Here is a 21,459-nt window from a genome sequence, read left to right as displayed (position 1 = left end):
AGAATGAAACAAGAAAGTTGATCGAGGAGAATGAAATTAAGCATTACATCTGTTGAGAATAAATAAGAAGTAAAAACTCTAAACCCCAAGTAGTAGTTTACAAAGGCTGAAAGAAAAATAAAATTAAAATACTTACTTTAAAACAGTTGATACATCTGTTGTACCAAGCATTACGTGCAGCTCCCTTTGTAGAGATTGTATGTTCATCCCATTTCAGGCGAGCAAGGCGTGCCAATGTTTTCTTGGGTGTATTCCCCATAAAACTATAAAAACATAATGAAAGTGTAGCAAGTTGATGTTAAAAACAAGCACTTTAAACAGATATAATGCTTATTAAAAACAAGCACTTTAAAACAGTTTATGGTTGTCAATCCAAATGTCAGCAAATTTCTTAATGTCAGCAAAAAGGCCAGGTCTTATCATCTCGATGGAGAACCCAACTCGGAAAAACTGAGCCACAGAACAAACCAGAACCAGAGATCTTTATTTAATCTAGAGGGGCCAATAAATATAATCTGTAGCTAAACAATCTTTATTTACATCAATCTATATAATACTTGTAGCATCATCAGGTGTGTGCTTAGGTGTACATTCCTAACTAAGTGGGATTGCCTTGTCTAGTATAAACAATGCTCAATGTATAGAGGTGTTTATCAACACCGCACCCTTCCATTGTTGCATTCACTTCCCAATTTTCATACTATTAGTTGAGTTGCTGGTCTGATTTTAGTTTTAACAAAATAGTCTGAAATTTAGCTGACTGTTACTATATCATTAAACAACACACTAAAGTCTTATATGCTAAAACAGACTGAAGTATGAAAATCACTATTGCATGACTGACAATAATCAGAAAATTATATTGTGGTCTGCTAAGCTTCATGCCCACCACTGAGGTATTTAATGTTTCAAAGATAGATTTAGCTAGTACCTAACTGAGATATTAGCACATGCTTTAACCAATCTATACAAGTATTAATGGTACCTTACTCTGATTAAATTAAGAATTAGTAGACAATAGTCAATAGTCATTTTAAAAAAACTCAAGGCATTTTCTGTTAGCAATATTTGATAACAATGATATTAATATAATATAGTTCAACATAATTCCTCCCAGTTCATTTTAGATCATTTATGAACAGTATCTACATCTAGCATTCAAGTACTTCTGAGCTATAAACAGGGATACAAATTGCAATATGCTATACAAAAGTACTACCACATAAATAGTCATTATATTATGAAGTTTACTGCAAGGACAATGTTCAAACTCCTGCTATAACCAAGCTACAATTTTAGAAATGATGAAGTCAACAAAAAAATTTGAGGGATCACGAATAATAACTCTTTCAACATGTGATGATGAAGCATTTGACACTTCATTTTGTAAAGCATCATCATTCATCCCGGTTTTTTCTTGAATTGACACACTTTCATCAACTAGTCGCCTCTTTGTTGTTAAAAACCGTGTACCATGATGATTTTGCATTAGCAATGTTTGGTGCATAGTATACTTGATGAGCTTGGCTAGCCAACACAAACACGTCTTCGGCATTTAGTTTTGATTTAACATCTACGGTAGTCATCCGGTGTTTATCGACTTTCACATGTGTCGTATGATCAAACCAATGACATTTGAAGATGATCACTTGATGCCCATTTTGATAAAAGAGTTTTAAAATTTCTTCTATCCTTCCATAGTAGTTACCATAATGTTCTTCGTAAGAAGTCCCTAGAAATAAAATGTATTAAATTGGAAAACAATTGGTAAAGAAAAATACAAGTTAGATATTAAGAAAAATAATTAAATTTCTCACCAATGACAACAACACCGGAATTTGGTGAAGTGATCTCATTAGCATTTACACAATCAAATTTGTAACCATTGCACTTGCATGCTTTATAAGACTCCACTTTATACAACGGACCTCTTATTAGGTCTATAAATTTCTTGTTGAGCTCTTCGTCATCTTGTACCTAATAACATATGTGAGAAATATAATATGAGGAAAATTTGTGTATGTGTCTGTGTATAAATTATAATGCATACCCTTCTTTCGAGCCAATCTTTAAATTGTTCTTTTTGAAATTGTTCCTTTTCCGCATCATTCAAATGTGGGTATTGTCGTTGTACCAACTTTTGAAAACCCCTACATAATCAAGTTAAATAATAAAAACATCACATTTTGAACTAAAGTAATTTTAAAAAAGAAGTTATTTAAAAATAACTTACCTCAAGTACTTTCCAACCTCCGGCGAATTAATAAGAACATAGTATGCCACGAGTTCATATTCATCACAACTCAAGATTCTATCTCTAGTTCGTAGACTAGGATGTGTCGGATATGTGTAAACTTCTAACAAATTGGCATTATGAAACATTTGAGGGGCCTCATTTCGACGTAATTGATTATGCATCAATCCATTCTTGGAATCAAAATATAACGTACAAAAGTGTACACATTCTTCCTCAATGTAGCGTTGTGCCATTGAACCCTCCGCTCGAGCTTTATTTCCAACCTTCAATTTCAAGTTGTGCAAGTATCTTTCAATAAAATACATCCAACGCCCATTGGCCGGGCCACCCAACTTACACTCAGTTGCTAAATGCAGTGGCAAATGCTCCATGGGATCAAAAAGACTAGGAGTAAAGACAGTTTCAAGCTTAGACATTATTGTCACTATATCTCTCTCCATTTTCTCTAAATCTGTGTATTTGAGACTAGACGAGCATAAATCTTGAAAGAAGTTGCACAATTCAATGATAGGATCAGACACATGTTTCGGAAGTAGATCACGACAAACGATAGGCAACATTTTTTGCATGAAGACGTGACAATCGTGTGATTTCATCCGACGAATGCAATTTTTCTTCCAATTTACACACCTAGATATGTTTGAGGCATACCCGTCTGGGAGTTTCAATGAGACTATCCACTTATACAACTTTTGAACTTGTTCACTCGAAAGTACATATGCTGCATATGGTTTTATACCATTATCTTGAATCCACAACTCACGGTGTACACCTAACTCTTGACAATCCTTTCTTGATTTGGTTTTATCTTTAGACTTCTTCGAATCATCAAGAATTGTGTAGAAAATATTGTCAAATACATTCTTTTCGGTGTGCATAATGGCAATGCTATGACGAAGGCTGAGTGTCTCCCAATATGGAAGCTCAAAAAATGGAGAACTGTGAGTCCAATTATGTGTCACACCATAATCTTTTGGTTTTTTCTTCGATGACTTTCCCGGTGGGGGAAACTGTATTTTCTCACACATGACCTTTGCACGTGACCCTGAATGTCGAGCACAAACTGATCGTGTCTCAACTCTTCCAAATCTCGTACTCCTTCTGAGAGGATCATCTGGCTCCAAAAAATACCGAGCAGTTCCATAACATGTTATTTTACCACCATGTTTGAGTTGCTTACCTTTGACCTCTCCCATGCAAACTGGACATGCCAACTTACCTTTAGTGGACCACCCGCTAAGCATGGCAAGTGCAGGAAAGTCACTAATTATCCACAAAAGTGCCGCCTTCATCATAAAATTTGTACGTGAGAACATGTCATATGTTTCCACTCCAGTATGCCACAATAATTTTAATTCATCAATTAATGGCCTGGCCTGAGATAAACATGTAAGTCTTTTGTTGGATCCGTCGGTCCAGGAATGAGAAGAGGCATAAACATGTATGGAGCCTTAGTACACATAGATGGGGGAAGGTTGTACACAATAACCACCACAGGCCATACTGTATACTCCCTAGCGTGCTTATCGCGAAAGGGGTCAAATCCATCAGTAGAGAGCCCGAGTCTGACATTCCAAATCTCTTTTGAAAATCTTTGAAATCTCCGATCAAATTGTTTCCATTCATCTCCATCTGCTGGGTGACTTAATTCACCTTCAACTGCAATTCTATCATGGTACCATCTCATACATTTTGTAGTCTTCTCCGCCATGAATAAATGCTGCAATCTCATGGTAATAGGAAAGTAACGCAAGATTTTTCGAGGGATCTTTTGTTTTTTATGATCTTTTTGCACTTTGTATCGGTCTTCTTTGTATATATCACACTTTGTTTTTTTGCTATGTTCCTTGTAAAATAACATACAATCATTCTCACAAGCATCAATCTTTTCATATTCCATATTCAATCCTTTAATCATCTTTCGCACGGCAGGCAATTTATGATCATCAGGCAGTACTGATCCAATGAGGCGAAGCAAGTCATCAAAACCATTGTTACTACAATTATGCTTGTTTTTCCAATGAAGCAGCTTCATTACAAACTCCAGCGTTGTAAGATTGGCATTGTCCGGATAAATTGGTTCTGATGTAGTATTCACCATCTTGTAAAATTGTTTTGCTATTTCATTCGGTTCTTCCTCAAAATCCTCACAATCTTCGAAGGCATCATCATGTGCATCATGCATATCATCATCTTTGCAGCCCGTGTTAATATAACTTGTTCCGGCCTCGTTCCATGACATTTCTTTCTCCCCGTGACAATCCCATCTAATATACCATTGCATGATACCATGTCGATATAAATGTATTTTCACGGTACTAGGTTGCTTGTAGTATATATTACGACAATCTTTGCACGGACATCTTATAAGGCCATTATCTTCTTCTTCAAGATGCTCAATAGCAAATTTAATGAAATTATCCAGACCAACTTTATATTCTTCCGTTATGTATTTTACTTCATTAAATCGACTACGACCTATCCAACTATGATCGGATTCCATCTATAAATAACCACACATTGATATTAGGTGAATGCATTGCTAGACATAAAAAAGTAAATAACAACTAACAACTCAAAATTATAAACTTATTTTACTAATTATCCAAATATTCTAAGCCTAATAAACAACAACCAAGTTAATTTTAGCAACAAATTCAAGTTACTCAAATCATTACATAAACACATAAATAATTGAAGAAATCAAGACATTAATAATAATCACATATAGAATTTAATGAACATAAAAATATATGAAAGCTTTAAAATTAAACTTACTTGAAAAAGAATGATGATCACATGAATGAATTTGATGAAAAAGGAGAGAAAATGATGAAATTGGGGGTGGGAAAGATGAGAAATACGGCTACTGGATAGAAAGAGGCAGTAGGGTTTCTAAAATGAACTCCTAAATTCAATGGAATACAGTTGAATTTATGACAAGGCTAAAAACGATGTAAATCGGTCGAATTTAAGTTTCCACCTTTTTCAGCCGAATTTCTTTTTTTACCGCTTTCAGACGAATTTAGCATTTTAGTAAATTTAACCGAATTCTGTCAAACAAAGTTTCCCGCCTTGTATAAAATTTCGGGGGGAAATGAGGGAAATTTCCCGCCAAATTAAAAACATATTTCGATTGCCTGCAGTCGAATTTAGTAAATTACATTAAATTTTATTTGGTGAGAAAATTCTTTCTTTTTTTCCTTTAGTCATAAATTCGACCGAATATTTTTTCGGTCGAATTTAACTTTAAATACGACCGATTTAAATTCGACCATTTTATTTCCACTAGTTAAAGTTGAATTTGATATACGACTGCTAGCGGTCGAATATAGTATTTCACTAAATTCAACCGAATTCAGTTTAATAAAGTTTCCCGCTGTAAACTAAATTTGGAAGGAAATTTCCCGCTAAAATTCAAAAATAAATTTCGATTGTCTACGGTCGAATTTAGTAAATGGAAAAAAAAATTTTGGCGGGAAACTTCCCGCTTTTTTTTTCCCACCATTTGTAAATTTGACCGAATTTTTTTCGGTCGAATTTTACTCTAAATACGACCGATTTAAATTCGACTATTTTTATTTCAACTGGTTGAAGTTGAATTTATTTGTAAATTCGACCAATTAAATTCGACTATTAGATTTCAACCGGGGCCAGTCGAATTTAGCCGTGCCAAATCGTGTCGACCGCCTGCGGTCGAAATTGCATCAGTTGTAATTAACCCTATTTTTTTGTAGTGGTTCTCGTTTTAGGATATGAATAAGAATTTTGAATATTCAAGGGTAGACTATTAAACAATTATTTTTATTAACAAGTCAGTCAGTCTAGTGAAGAAAGCTTTGCCTAAGAAAAATAAACGACAAGCATTGTAAATATCAAAATCATCGCCCAATGTATTCGTTGCCTAGGATTAGGAGTAAATTCAACAATTTTAGCCTTTGGAACGGATTAACATTTCTAGCATTTCCAATTACTCACACAACTAGCACAAATACTCAATAATATATACACCATTAATTCACCTACGTAAGTTGGAAATATCGGGCCAATTGAGATATATCTCTAATCATTTTTGCAGGTGCATCTTCATTCATTAATCGTTAGTACTACAAGACACGGAACCTTTATGACCGTCGAAATAGTCGTTATACAGACAAAATTAATCATTTTTTGTTAATAACGACTTACTCATAAACAGTCGAATTAAATCTGATCGGTGTTTACTTTTTTGGTTAGATTTTACGTTGTTTGACTATGACTTCCGTCACGTTGGTATGACCCGTGTCGGGATCCATCCGACGTGTCGCAGATCACCACCCGACATGTCAGTGCCACGTGTCAGTACGGACCGCTGCCAGTGGCCTTACACGTAAATAAAAAAAGACATATCCGACTGTGTATTTCGACCGCTTGTTAGTCGTTTTTCACCTTATTACGACCAACCCCTCGGTCGGTATAAGTAACAACTGAGTTGGTTGTTATCGGGCTAGAGGCTTTCCTAGGTTAAGCCTTATATCGACCGACTTTTATCGACCAATTTTAAGGAGGCAGTCGTTTTTGTTATGAATATGGTCGGTATTTACGAATACGGTCGGGTATTGGTTGCCCAAAAATTGTCATTTTTTGTCCTTATAGGCTAAAATACATTTGAGGTTAAAATGCCTCAAAATAACACTATTAAACCTAAATTGAGAAGTTTTGTAATTTTACCTCTTGGTACTTCACCTCATACTTTTTCCAAATTGAGGTGAGTAATGTCCCGATATAACCTCTCCAAGAAGGGCATCTAAGAAGGCGGCGATACCACCAGCCGTATTGTTATGCATATCAAGCGCGGCCTGGGCAATGAAATTTACTCTCTCATACGTGGGTTCCTGATGGTATACAGATGGATTTGTTGCTGCATCTTTCATTATATCCCGGACCACATTGTAAAAAATACCATCCGGCATAACAGATCCACTTGCGAGTCGGCTAGAAGATCCGACACCATCGCCACGTCGAGCTCTATAATTCTCAGCAAGATCGGGGAGGAGTGAAGACACTTCAGAAAACTAGGAAGCTTATTTTTGGGAGGCCTTGTCATTCCCGGTGCAACTGTCTTGAGCCACCATTGGATAGGATATTCAGCTGCCTAGACTCCCCGAGAATTGCAGCCAATGCATCTTGATTCATGTTAACAATATCGGCATACTGGGCCTACAAAATTTATATAGGCATCATCACAAATATATATAGACAACTAATGATTAAATAGAAAGCATCCTGGTCCTCGGATGTGAAATATTCGACGTTTGGAGGTAACTCATCAATAGGGACACCGCGAATCTTTTTCGAGTGAAGTTTCGTGTAAATAAACAAGTGGTCCATTTTTTTCCCTTTTATTTCTTGTAGTCATATATATAAAATACTTAATATTTTAAAAAACAAATGCATGATGCGGAAAATGCAAAAACATGTACCAAAAAACTATCGAAAATTTCTTACATCTCCATGCTCCATAAAAGCTTTTGCACCGGCGCTCTACTTTGGTTTTTAGTTTTAGCGATTCCAGGATGCAATATTTGAGAAATGTTGGTGGCTGAACTTTGCCAATGATCCACTGCATCCTTCAACCATTCATTATCCCAATCACCAGGATTTACCTTCAACAACAGCAACTCACTTAGCAGCATCAAAGTATGCCTTTAATTTCACCTCAATCATTGTTTTTTGATTACATTCTTCATGTGTGTTACAAGATTATTGTAAATATTGACCTTGTTGAGACTGTTATATGGCTTGTAAGACTCCTACAAAAGGTAAGTGTTTGATCCTATTATGATGTTCAAAATATGATAAAACACACACATACACATACAACTACTATATACATATATAACATGCTTGAACTCCTTAATCACTTTGTCAACAAAAGTTGGCATCCTTTAGATAAATCGGTGTACGTGAAAGCACCATCTGACCAATGTACTCACAAGTTTTGTTTAAAGGTCATTTTCGCATCAGAGTTCTTGATACTACATATAATGGACAAAATTTAGCACTTGTCAACATGTATTATGCTAATATAAAAGCCAAAAACATTGCGCAAATACATATATTTACTGTACTTTCTCGATATCGGTCCGAATTGGAGGGGGGGCTTGTTTCCCCAAAAACCTTTTAAGTGAGTCAGGGACAATGGTGTATATTAATCTATTGTGCTTGTTCCGAGACTTGATGTTCTATCTCCTCATCCATCGTTAATATCTCATCCTCCTTGGGTCCATCCCGCAAAGAACGTGAGGATTTCCCCCACCACCATTTTTGCCTCTACCACCACCAACACCTCTGCCCCCACCAGCACCGCCTCTGCCCCCACCTGCACCACTTCTGCCCCCACGTCCCCTACGAGGCATGTTTTTCTGGGTCCTTGATTATTTGCCCGTCTCCCCCGCCGGCGTCTTGACTTTATCTCTTGACATCAACGCCGATGATAAGGAAAACTCTGATTACAACAACATACCAAAGTACGCCTTGCATTGCATAAATACAAAACCAAAGTGGTAACACACGCATGGTATAACTCTAAGCATACATTCATAATTTGACATATATTAACACAAAATACAACAATTTGACATATTAACTCAAAATTCGACCAAACTTATGATAAATGCAAAATTAAATGCAGCTCAAATTTGTAATTTTACAAGCTCAACAAAAATGACCAAACTCAACTATATATTTTGATCCCCCGCAAATCAACTATTTTTACACTTCAAGTCAACATAATCAATTAAAATTGAACAAATTAAATAAAAACACAAAATAACTCAACACAACATACCTACATCACATATAACAATACCACTTGATTTAAAACCCACATACATACAAAATAAAACTCATTTATATGTTAAAACAAAACTTCAATACAAAACATATATACAGCTATATAACCTCAAACTAATATATAATATAAATATATGAATACATGAAAATCAAACTAAAAAACATAAATAAGTAAGACATAAGTAAGTCATGTATGTATAAACCTTCGGAAGAGCCATTGAGTGATGATGTGGTTGAATTTTTCTTGGATTCCGCGGAATGTTATATGACGTGGAGTGAAATGCGAGAGTAGTCAAGATTAACACAGGATGAACAATTGACTGAAGAGCCATGGTGTAATAGAGAGGGAATGGAAAGAATATGAGAGAGAGAGAGAGAGAGAATATATGCTTTTATAAAAAACGAGAACACTGAGAGAGGGAGAGAGAAAGAGAGAGTGAAAATAGGGTTTCATAAAAAAATGGTAAATAGGGGAAAACGGTTTTAACCTATGAGACAGGTCTAATGCCGACCAAGTTTGGTTGTATCAAATTTTTGATATATATTCAAATATTTGCCTTATTTAAAAAACTATTTAATAGTTAAAAAAATTAGAAAATATTATTCTTGAAAAAGAGAATATTTAATTTTAAAATATTCACGCGGATATCGATATATCTCTAATAATTAAGTCGATAGGATAACAGTTATAAATTTCACAATACTTTCATGAATTGCCAATATTTTACTTCTTAATAACCCTACAGTAATTTAATACGAAGATAATATCAGCTGTACTGTTAGACTGGTGAAACGTAAAATTTTAAAAAAAAGATTATTAAAATAATTTTTTGACATCGTATATGTTAACGATCTAGCTATACATTATATGGTATAAACTGCAATAGTCTAAATCTCGTGTCTTCAAAACTACAAAATTCTGTTTTGATTTTTTTTTTCCTGTTACAACACTTTTAGATATGTAAACCATTCTTTACATATATGCTTTTATTTAATGCAAAATATATTTTAGGTCCGTAATCAACTGTAGAGGGGGTGAATATAGTTTATGCAAAGAATTCGATAAAGCTTTAACAAAATCAACAGTTTTTATATTAACAGATAAAAACTGATTACAAAAGTACTATCTCAAAGGATGAACAATTATCCTTGAGAGCTGCTAGGTTTTACGAATGATATAACAATGTACGCAATATATAAAGCATAAACCTAATTTGAGCTTTATATAGAGCACATTTACACAATCAACAAGGAATCCTATTCTATTACAATAAGGAAACCTATTACATGTCCATGTATGGTTGCTTCTGAGATAAAGTCCTTCACCGCCTTGAATTTCTGCTTTCCTTTTCCTTCTCGGATATCTATTGAAGTGACAAATCCCGACAATATCAACTGCTGATCATCAAGTGCTAATATAAGTACGGATGACGTCACTCTTCAGTATATACTGATTTAAGTCCTGATAAGGACTTCTGATAGTTTTTATCCTGATATCATCAATTATATCTAACAATCTCCCCCAACTTTTGCATTGTGAAAATATGTACAAGTTCCAATTAATGATGTCAAAACTATCTAAATGCGGAAATCAATAAACATATTCATTATTACTTCAGTGAATATCAGACTTTACTCTTCATTCTTAACTCCAACACAGTCTGGAAAATCTTCAAGAAACTTCCTCAGCAGATTTTCTTCTATTAAATCCAAATACCATTGCATCCTATGTTTGTGTTCTTTCAGTTCATCTATTGATTCATCATTCTGACAGATGGCAGCCCTGAGGTCATGTAACTTTAAATTTCCAAGAGATAGATCATCCAGTTCCAGAAACCCAATCTTCTTTCCATCAGGATTAAAAGTTAAGTCTTTACTCCCTAGACTCATTTCTATCTTGGTTCCTCCAATAGGCATATCAATAACATATTCAGTTTGATCAATGTACTTTGGAATATAGTTAGATTTGTAAGGCATTCCTCTCTACTTTAACTGTATCGGGTTCTTTATAAATACAGACCATCTGGCAGTTATAGGATTGATTACCTTGAGAATCGTAGCAATAAGTTCCAATTCCTGCCATGGTTTGTCTATTAACTGTTCTTGAGTCAACCTTAATCTTCTCCTAGACTCCAAAAAATAAATCATTTTTTCTCCAAAAAGATCAATAACAATTTGTACTAATATGATCTTCTGTAAGTCTTCAAGTATCACATTGTCTCCAAATTCTGTCAAATTAGCATGCTTTCTTAGAATCAAAGCATATCCTACATATGGATCAACATTTAACCTTCCCAGACCACTTGTAATTCACGGTTTTCTAGAATGAGAACTTCCAATATAAATCTTCTTTAATGTTTCAGAAGAATCTCTTCTAGGTACAGGTTTCTTACTTCCTCATATTAGCTTCTTCTTCTCTTCAAGAGTAAGTTCTGGCTTATCAGAGACTATGTTTTCAGAATCAAGATGTGATTAATCAGCTTGAATTGGGTTTGAAAAATTGAAAGGCATATGTCATAGCTGAAAGGAATATGTCCTAAGTCCAATCATGTATTAGGATTTATGAATAACTTTTATGTAATCTGTTTGATTTCATTGATATTAATAAAGACTTGTTTTGTTTTTATTACGGGCTTTATCTATTTAAGTGTTTAAATAAGATATACCATAGTTTAGAGTAAAGCTTTTTATGGATTATGATGAGATCATAATAGTGAGACCTAAAAAGATGATAACTCTAAACTTAAATAGTTCCTGGTCATAGGATTACTAACTGGTAATTAATAATCCGCAAAGATCGGTACATACTATGCTTGCTTCATTATGAAGGATGTCTGTTCTCATAGACATTTGTGTGGTGACACTATAGCTAGTATGTAGGTGCTTATTATGGAATAAGTTCACTGAACATGACTCGCACAGCTGAACAACTGATGGAGTTCACTCACGTGTCAGCAGTTGTTCACATAGTGATAGTTGTACAAGTATCCTTAGACTTGAGGTCATCATAGTCATCTTGTGTACATTGAACTATGCTTTGGTTTAGTTCTTAGTCTCCAGGGACAATTATTAGGGCTCTTCTGGGTATAGGAATTTGTACACGAAGATAGTGTATGATCAATAAGGATCTACCCCTTCCAGTGAAGGAAAGCGAATGTTCAAGGCTGATCCACTTATGCTAGTTCAGGAATCTCTGGCCAGAGTGAATGAAATTAGAAAGGAGTTTCTAATTTGCATAGAACTACGCATAGTAAATGGTAAGCAAGTGATTAAATTAGATAGGCTTGACACGAGATCCATGCCTTGTATTTAATCGGGACATTGTAGGGTAGAAGGAGTTTATTGTACGGGTAACTATTCACTGACAGGTTCTTGGTATTCTAAGCAGTGAATTCATATTATCCGGATAGTCGCGATATGTTGAGAAGCATCACTCACGATGTAGAATAAATATGATTAATTAATTAATCATATTTAATAAATTAGAGAATTTATATAAATAATGATAAAATAGTTTTATTATTATTTATTTCTACTACCGGCTTAATATTGAACCTACAGGGTCACACCATAAAAAGAGAATGATTTAATGGTGGAGGAATTAATAATAATGGCTAATAATTATTTATTTATGAAATAAATAATTAATTGGAAAATTTAATAATTGATTAAATGAGATTTAATTGATTATAAATTAATTAAGAAAAGTTCTTAATATTATTAATTAAAAGATTTAATTTTTGGAAATTAAATCAAGAGAAAGAATTATTCTAAAAGTGTTTAGAAAAAGGATTAATGATTAAAAGGTGTTTTAATTATTAATGAGAATAATAAATGGGATAATAATAATAATAATAATATTTATGGGAAAATTTCAGCTGAAAATTTTGCCTATAAATACACTATTATAGACCCTATTTTATTCGAACCCCATCGAAACCCGAAAACCCAAAAAGTTGGAAAACTCAATTCTCTCCACCTCCTTCCTCCTCCTTAACATCGTTTTCTTGGTGGATACCGGTGGAGTGCTTCACACTTGAGGAGAAACTGCTAAGGATCTCTGATCGTTGTCTCCGAATTATTTTAAAGGTTAGATTCGATCCCTCGAATTTTTATTCACGATTTATATGCTTTTATTTGGATTTTGTATGTATAAAAGTGTTTTGCCATGCCCCCGCTGCGTTTAAAAATCCAACAATAGCCTATTTGTTTATTCGAGGATTTAACTCAACTCAAATAAGAATGGAATAAGTAAATAGTGGATCTGTCGTTAGAGAGATCTCACAAAGTACATTTGTCAAAGGGTTAAGGAACATTATTCATCTACAGACTTGAAGACTTAGTTCACTGGAAGAAGCTCAAGAAATTGATCAAGCCTCAGTGATATAAATCAAGATTGTGGATTTAATCAAGTGACAGAGATCTCGTCAAGGTATCAATTAGTTACAAGGATTTAGTCTGAAGAAAATCAGAGTATCAAAGTCAAGACATGAAGAAACGTCACGGAAGTTAGTCACTCATGAACCAGACAGTACATCGAGTGTCAACATTGAAGTGGTGGAATTGATTCATAATTTCAATGATTTTCAGAAGATATTCAGAAGAATGGATGCTGCTCAAGATTAATATTAATTCTCTACTAATTAATTAAGTCATATAATTTAATTAAGAAAATAAATTATATTTGCAAAGATTAATTTATTGATTAATTGAATTAATTGATTAATTAATTCAGCATTAATATTAAGGATTTTCAGGATTCTAATTGGTTTAAAATCTATTTAAATTCAAACAAGACAAACTAATTGTATTAGTATGACAATCGGTATGACAATCAATAGTCATACCGAAAGTCATGATAATTTATTTAATTGTCTTGTTAGAATTTTTATTAGATTAAAATCTGTTATTAATTTCAGCAAGATAATTTGATTGTACTAATACTACAATCGGTATGACAATCAATAGTCATACCGAAAGTCATTGCCAGTACAGTGATTGTCCTACCGAAAGTCTGTTAGTTCAAAAGAATAGTCCTACGATTGTCATTGCAGTTCATTTCCATTTCAGCTGTTATGATAAAAGAAGCAGAAGACATTCATTAACACACTTGAATACACAACCAACCATTTGAAGAACACAAACAAACAGAAGCAGAGAAATTATTTGTAAAATCCTCAGAGCATTTATTTCTAGCAGTTATTGTTAAATCCAATCCACTAGAAATTCTTTTGTTGTTCTTGTGTAACTATTCTAGCGGATCAAAATCCCTAGAACTTAATCTCAAATCGCTTTTTAGCATTTGATTCTAATTATTACAAAAATAGAAAAAGTTCATGTCGAATTTATTCTAAATTGTGATAATTAATTTGAGATAATTCCTTGTAACAGATACCGTGTTGTAACTCATTTCAAGTTTAATAAAAGTTTTATTTAACTTGAATTTTGTTTCAATTCTTATTCGCATTTTATTCGATTATTAAACGGTAAAGTTTGTATTCAACCACCCTTCTACAAACATATTGGGACGCCTAACAATTGGTATCAGAGCCTTCTGATTAACGTACAAATCTAGATCTAGACTTTTGTGTTTCTTTCACTCCTTGAATTTTTTATTCACTCAAAAAATTCATAATGACTACACAAAAAGTTGGAACCGTTAAAATTCCACTTTTCGATAAAGAAATTATGTTATGTGGAAGAAGAAGATGCTACTGTTTTTACAAGTTGCTAATCCCCAAATATCTGCAAGTGTTAAAGCAGGGTCCAAAATTCCTATGGTATTGAACCAGATGGTAATAGAAAATGATGTGGTGATCACCAAAGCAAGAACTTATGTGAAAGATCCTGAGGATTTCTCTCCTGCTGAAGTTAGACGAAGCCTCCTGGATGCTAGCCTTCAATTAATTTAGTAGATTCCCTAATCCCTTTGATGGAATAGACATGTGATGAATTGTAAAGATTCCAAACATATCTGGGAAACTATTGAGGTTATTAATGAAGGCACAGAGAAAGTAGGGAGAACAAGTTAAAAATCCTAAACCTCCTGAGTATGAATACTTTAAATCCAATCCAGGAGAAGGAATCACTGAAGTGTTTGAGACGGTACAATGCATTGATCAACAACCTGAAACATTAATGGTAAATACTATTCCATTCAGGAGGTCAACAAAAAGTTCCTTTTAACACTGCCAACTCCATCTCGACATAGAATCACTGTCATAAGGAGAAGCAAGAGATCTGAGTGAGATTTTCTTGGAAAGGCTCTATGGTGTGTTAAAGACTTATGAGTTGGAGCAGATTCAGCAGAAGAAGTTTACGGGAAAAGGAAGAGTGGTCAGCACGTATACTGCTCTAGTAGCTGATGAACATCAACACAATCTCAACAGTCAGAAAGAATGGTACAGTCTTCCAAGGTTGAAGAAAATGTGATAGTAGCAGAATTTGATCCTCCTACTACAAATCACTCAGGAGATGATTATTATTCCTTGGAAGAACTGGAGCAATTGGAGGATGATGTCAATGGCCCTTATTGTCAAGAGATTCTCAAATGTCAGATTCAAAAGGAATCCCAAGTTCAAGTACAAGGTCCAACTACAACAGATTCCAGAAAGGTGGATCTTCATCCTCTAACACCAGCATTGGTGGGTATAAAACAGGGATGGTTGATCGACAGCACCATTCGATGCTTGAACTGCAATGAGTTGGGACACTTTGCCACAGAATGCAGGAAGCCAAAACAAGTTAGGAAGAACTCTTACGATTCTAATCAGAAGAGTAAATCTGAAAGGGCTTACTGGCAAAGGGAAGAAGCTGGGATGATACTGACAGTGAAGATGAAGAAGTTGGGAATCTTGCTCTCATGGCTAGTGATGCAAACACCTCATCGTCAAGAAAAGAGGTAAAATTTACTGATGTGAATTAGTTTATCATCTAGGAGGTTCCTTAGATTGTGCTCATCGTGATAATGAATTGTTAATCAACAAATCAAAGCCTTAAGAAAGAGGTCAATGAATTAAGACTTGTGCACATTAATCAAGATAAATTAAAAGAACAAGTATCTTTTCTAGAGAATAGAGTTGACGTTATAGACAACTTGAAAAACTCTTCTCAAAGACAAGATCACCGGTCTTGAGGCTAAGGTTAAAGCTTACTTTAATTCTTGTTCGAAGTCCAAAGAGTTTTACAATAAGCAAGCTGTTAATCAACATCTGGAATCGGTTATGATTACAATGCTGCTATTGGAAAATTAGGCATAAACTCCCCTCCTCATGTCTGTGCTAAAGGAAGGGAAGTACCACATGTGCTTAAGGGTGTTGATGAACCCCTCTATAAAGACATCATATTGCTGAACCATTTGATGAGACCTCATTATTATTCAAGAAGAAATCTGTGATGAAGAGTAATGCTAATGGGAAAGCTGTCTCAAGTCAAGTGTGTCTAAAAGTTCCAGTCAAGGTGTGAAAGCAACTGAGACTAACTAGACACAATGAGTTGGATACACAAAATGCCATGTCTACCATTGCCTTAAATTGCCTATTGTTAATCCCTCTCATAAAGAATGTGGTGTTCCTGATTGTATTGTCTTGTGCTTTTAATCTGATGTATGCTATTTTAATGTTAAGCATGTTTCTAATGATAAGACTACTCCTCGTCAGCATGTGAATAATAGAAAAGCATGATAGGTCTAAGACTGCTAGTCATCCTAAAGCTAGAAAGGAGAATTTGTGCCTAAGCCTAAACAGAAATTTTCAAGGCTGTTCACAAGGTCAATGTTCAGTCATTGAGAACGTTCGAGAATATTAAAATTAAGAATGTTGTTTTGCCTGATAAAGGCCAATTTTACAAGTATGCGGACCCAGCCAAGCTTGGGTTCCGAAGAAGGTCTAATCCATTTGTATTGCAGGGCATTAAACAGGTACAACCGGTAGTGTGGATTCTTGACAGCGGATCGTCAAGACATATGACCGGAGATAGAGCCCTGCTATCAAATGTGGTTGAGAAAGCTGGCCCAGTGGTTACCTTTGGAGATAACAGCAAAGGTTTAACGGAGGGATATGGCTGTTTGCTAGCTGGAAATGTTATCATTGAAAATGTGTATGTTGTGCAAGGACTTGAACACAATCTGCTTAGCATTAGTCAGTTCTGTGACAACGGCTACAATTTTATTCGACAAGCTGAAGTGTCAGATTCTGCACAAGAAAAGTGAAAAACCCTCCTTAATGGGAATCCGGAAAGGAAATCTGTTCGTAGCTGACATGAACTCTGGAAGCAATCCTGAAGTCAATTGTTTCTATGCAAAGGCATCGTCAGATGAGAGTTGGCTATGGCACAAGAGACTTTCTCATCTCAATTTCAAAACAATGAATTCTCTTGTAAAAAGAGAATTGGTAAGAGGTCTGCCTCAGCTGGAATTCTCTCCAGAAGGACTATGTGAGGCTTGCCAGAAAGGAAAGTCAAAGCAAAGAAAGCAAGTCACAGAGGCACTGACACATCTTCCATAACTGGTGTTCTGCAATTATTGCACATGGATTTATTTGGACCAGTTAATGTCCTTTCGATGTCAAAGAAGTGTTACTGTCTTGTGATAGTTGATGACTATTCCAAGTATACGTGGGTTTTATTTCTTCACTCTAAGGATGAAACACCACAAGTTGTGATTGATCATATCAAGATGATTGAGTTAGATTCTAACGTCCCTGTTAGAGCAATAAGGTCAGATAATGGAACAGAATTCAAGAATTCACTTCTCAATGGATTCTGTACAGACAAAGGGATTACCAGACAATTTTCAGCTCCTAGAACCCCTCAGCAAAATGGAGTGGTAGAAAGGAAGAATCGTACATTGATTGAAGCTGCAAGAACGATGTTAAGTGAATCAGGTCTTCCAATGTACTTTTGGGCTGAAGCTGTCAATACTGCATGTTATACTCAGAATCGAACTCTAATCAACAAAGACTTCATGAAAACTCCTTATGAGATTTTGAATGAACAGAAACCTTCTATCAAATACTTTCATGTATTTGGTGCCAGATGCTTCGTGCTCAAGGATGGAGATGATCGTCGTGGTAAATTCGAGGCAAAGGCATATGAGGGTATTTTTGTTGGATATGGAAGAAGATCATACAGAGTGTATATCATTGATCAACACAAAGTAACTGAAAGTGTCAATGTTACATTTGATGACACTAAACTCCCTAGTATCCAAACTGAAGATCCTTCTGAGAAACTGAAGTTGATGATATGTCAGATTCAGAATCAGAACATGGTCAAGAACCTGAGGTTGTTGCTGGTGAAGAACCTGTTAATCATGATGATACTCAAGGTAATAGTGATGGAAACTTTGGCAACAATGGAGATACCACTGCTACTGACGGAGAATCTTCAAGTCAACATGGCAACAACTCAGGGGGAGATGCTGAAGGATCATCTAGTAGGACACAACATCCAATGAATTTCAAGGCGAATCATCAAGATCAAATCTTCCAAGACAGACTGTCTGGAATAAAGCTCCTTTTGAGTTGATTATTGGTGATCCAGATGTTGGAGTCAGAACTAGACGTGCTACTCAAAATGAGTGTCTGTTCTCAGGATTTCTTTCTGAGATGGAACCTAAGAAGATTGAAGAAGCACTAACTGATCCAGATTGGGTGATTGCTATGCAAGATGAACTCAATCAGTTTGAAAGTCAACAAGTCTGGAAACTGGTACCTAGACCTACACACAAGAAAGCTGTTGGTACTAGGTGGGTATTCAGGAATAAACTAGATGAAGATGGTGTGGTTACAAGAAACAAGGCAAGACTGGTAGCAAAAGGGTATTCTCAAGCTGAAGGCATTGATTATGATGAAACCTATGCTCCAGTGGCTAGACTTGAGGCCATCAGGATATTTCTGGCATTCGCAGCATTCTCAAACTTTAAAGTTTATCAAATGGATGTCAAGAGCGCCTTTCTGAATGGAAAGCTGGATGAAGAGGTATATGTAGAGCAACCTCCTGGTTTTGAAGATCCAGATCATTTGGATTTTGTCTTCTTTCTTTTCAAGGCTATCTATGGGCTCAAACAGTCTCCAAGAAAATGGTATGACACTCTCTCTGAATTTCTTATTGAAAATAGCTTTATTAGAGGTGTCATAGACAAAACTCTCTTTTCTAAAAAACATAAGAATGATACTATATTAGTCCAAGTCTATGTGGATGATATAATATTTGGGTCTACTAATGATAATCTCTGTAAGAGATTTGCTAAGTTAATGCACAGCAAGTTTGAAATGAGCATGATGGGAGAGCTGAAGTTCTTTCTTGGATTACAAGTAAATCAAAGGTTAGATGGAACATTTATTTGTCAATCCAAGTATCTCAAGGAACTCCTCAAAAAGTACAATCTAGAGGATTCTGCATCAGCAAGGACTCCATCAACTACAGCTGTCAAGCTTGGACCATGTGAAAACTCCATTAAGGTAGATGTCACAAGCTACAGAGGTATGATTGGCTCGTTACTCTATCTTACTGCAAGTAGACCAGATATTATGTATGCTACATGCTTATGTGCAAGGTTCCAAGCGGATCCTAGAGATATTCATCTCGTTGCTGTTAAACGAATCTTAAGATATCTTAAGGGAACACCAAATCTAGGTATTTGGTACCCTAAAGAATCTGGTTTTAACCTTGTTGGATATACAGATTCAGATTATGCAGGAAGTGTTGTTGATAGGAAAAGCACCTCAGGGAGTTGTCAATTCCTAGGTAGCAGACTAGTCTCATGGTACAGCAAGAAACAGCAAACAGTTTCCAACTCAACGGCCGAGGCTGAATATATTGCTGCTGGAAGCTGCTGTGCTCAGATCTTGTGGATTAGGAACCAGCTACGAGACTATGGCTCTGTATTGAACAAAATTCCTATTTTATGTGACAATACAAGTGCAATAGCCATCACCAACAACCCTGTGCAGCACTCGAGGACAAAGCACATTGACATCAGGTATCATTTTATTAGAGAGCACGTCATGAATGGTACTGTTGAACTATTTTTTGTTCCAACAGAAGAACAAATAGCAGATATTTTCACTAAACCACTTGATGAATCCACATTTACCAGATTAGTTGGTAAATTGGGCATGTTGAATAGTTTTAGTGATTAATTTAGTTAATATCTGAGATCTGTTCTTGAATGAATTTACAAATGAATTTTTCATAAATGAAAAATTCATTTGCAAATTTTTTATCATTTATCATATCTTGCTTATTTCTATGTAATTTATTATCTTATCTTATTTATTTACTCAACTTGTTAATTTTAATGTCTCAGAATATTTTATTTTCTCTAAAAATATTTTTCTATGAATTTAATTTAAAATTCAAAAGAAATCTATTTTTGGACTGAAAATATTATTATCTCTGAAATATTTTAATTATTTTAATTTTGTAAATATTTTCTGAATTTTTACTAAGTTATATAAGTCTTTATTTCAGTACATATTTATATATATGTGTGTTTCTGTGTTTTTTTTAAAGCTGATATGACAATCGGCAAGACAATTGAAATTGTCTTGCTGAAAGTCATTTCAGTTTAAATTTTGATTATTATGATTCAGTATAGCTTTATACTGGCAAGACAATCGGTATGACTATCAATTGTCTTGCCAGTTATAAACTTTTATATATATATTTCTTTTTTATTTTACTGGTATGACAATCGGTATGACTATCAGATTGTCATACCAGTTATAAATTTAGTGTTTATTATTTTTTACTTTTATTTGTTTTCTTCTTTTACCTGGTATGACAATCGGTATGACAATCCCGGATTGTCATACCAGTTATACTACTTAATCAGTTTTGTTGTTTTGTTTTATCATTTCGTACAACAGTTTTCTCTCATCATTTTCAAACCGAACAGTCTTGTCTCTCTCTCTCTTCGAACCAACAGATCTCCATTGTTACTCTTGTGCTCGAGTTCTTACTCAGCAATTTACTCCTGTTATATATACATATATATATACATACAGGAGTGCTGCCAAAATTTTTTCAAAACTTTTTTTCGAATCATTGTGTTTGTTGATTTTGGGTATTTTTGATTTTAATTTTAATTTCTGTTTTGTGTCTTTTGGCTTTTCAAATCTGCGTTTGTGAGTTAAGAATTTTAACGAGATACATTTCTGTCTAAATTTTTCGATTATAATTAATTTAATTCGAATTATTAAATTAATTTAATTAATTCGAATTTTCTTAATATTATTCTTAAAATTCTGAAAGTGTGTGTCTTATTATTATTTTAAATGGCTCTCAATTTCCAAATTGTCGCGCATAATCAGGTTGGTTATTTTAATCCAGAAAAATGTGATGTGGAAAAATTTAGAAGCCATGGA

General features: G+C 34.6%; 1 protein-coding gene across 1 annotated transcript; it reads right to left on the bottom strand.

The window, feature by feature from the left end:
* Nucleotides 1-2,879: 2,879 nt before the first annotated feature.
* LOC141718043 (uncharacterized) lies at nt 2,880-7,209 on the bottom strand. Its single transcript, XM_074520421.1, has 4 exons — nt 7,027-7,209; nt 3,645-4,760; nt 2,974-3,543; nt 2,880-2,912 (listed from the first exon to the last, which is right to left on the bottom strand). Exons 1-4 carry the CDS (start codon nt 7,207-7,209, stop codon nt 2,880-2,882), a joined length of 1,902 nt encoding a protein of 633 aa, XP_074376522.1.
* Nucleotides 7,210-21,459: the final 14,250 nt, after the last annotated feature.

This window comes from Apium graveolens, chromosome 1 (assembly GCF_009905375.1).
Source record: "Apium graveolens cultivar Ventura chromosome 1, ASM990537v1, whole genome shotgun sequence".
Lineage (NCBI taxonomy): Eukaryota > Viridiplantae > Streptophyta > Magnoliopsida > Apiales > Apiaceae > Apium > Apium graveolens.
Note: the sequence above shows the minus strand (reverse complement) of the source record. Positions and strands in the feature narration are given on the sequence as shown.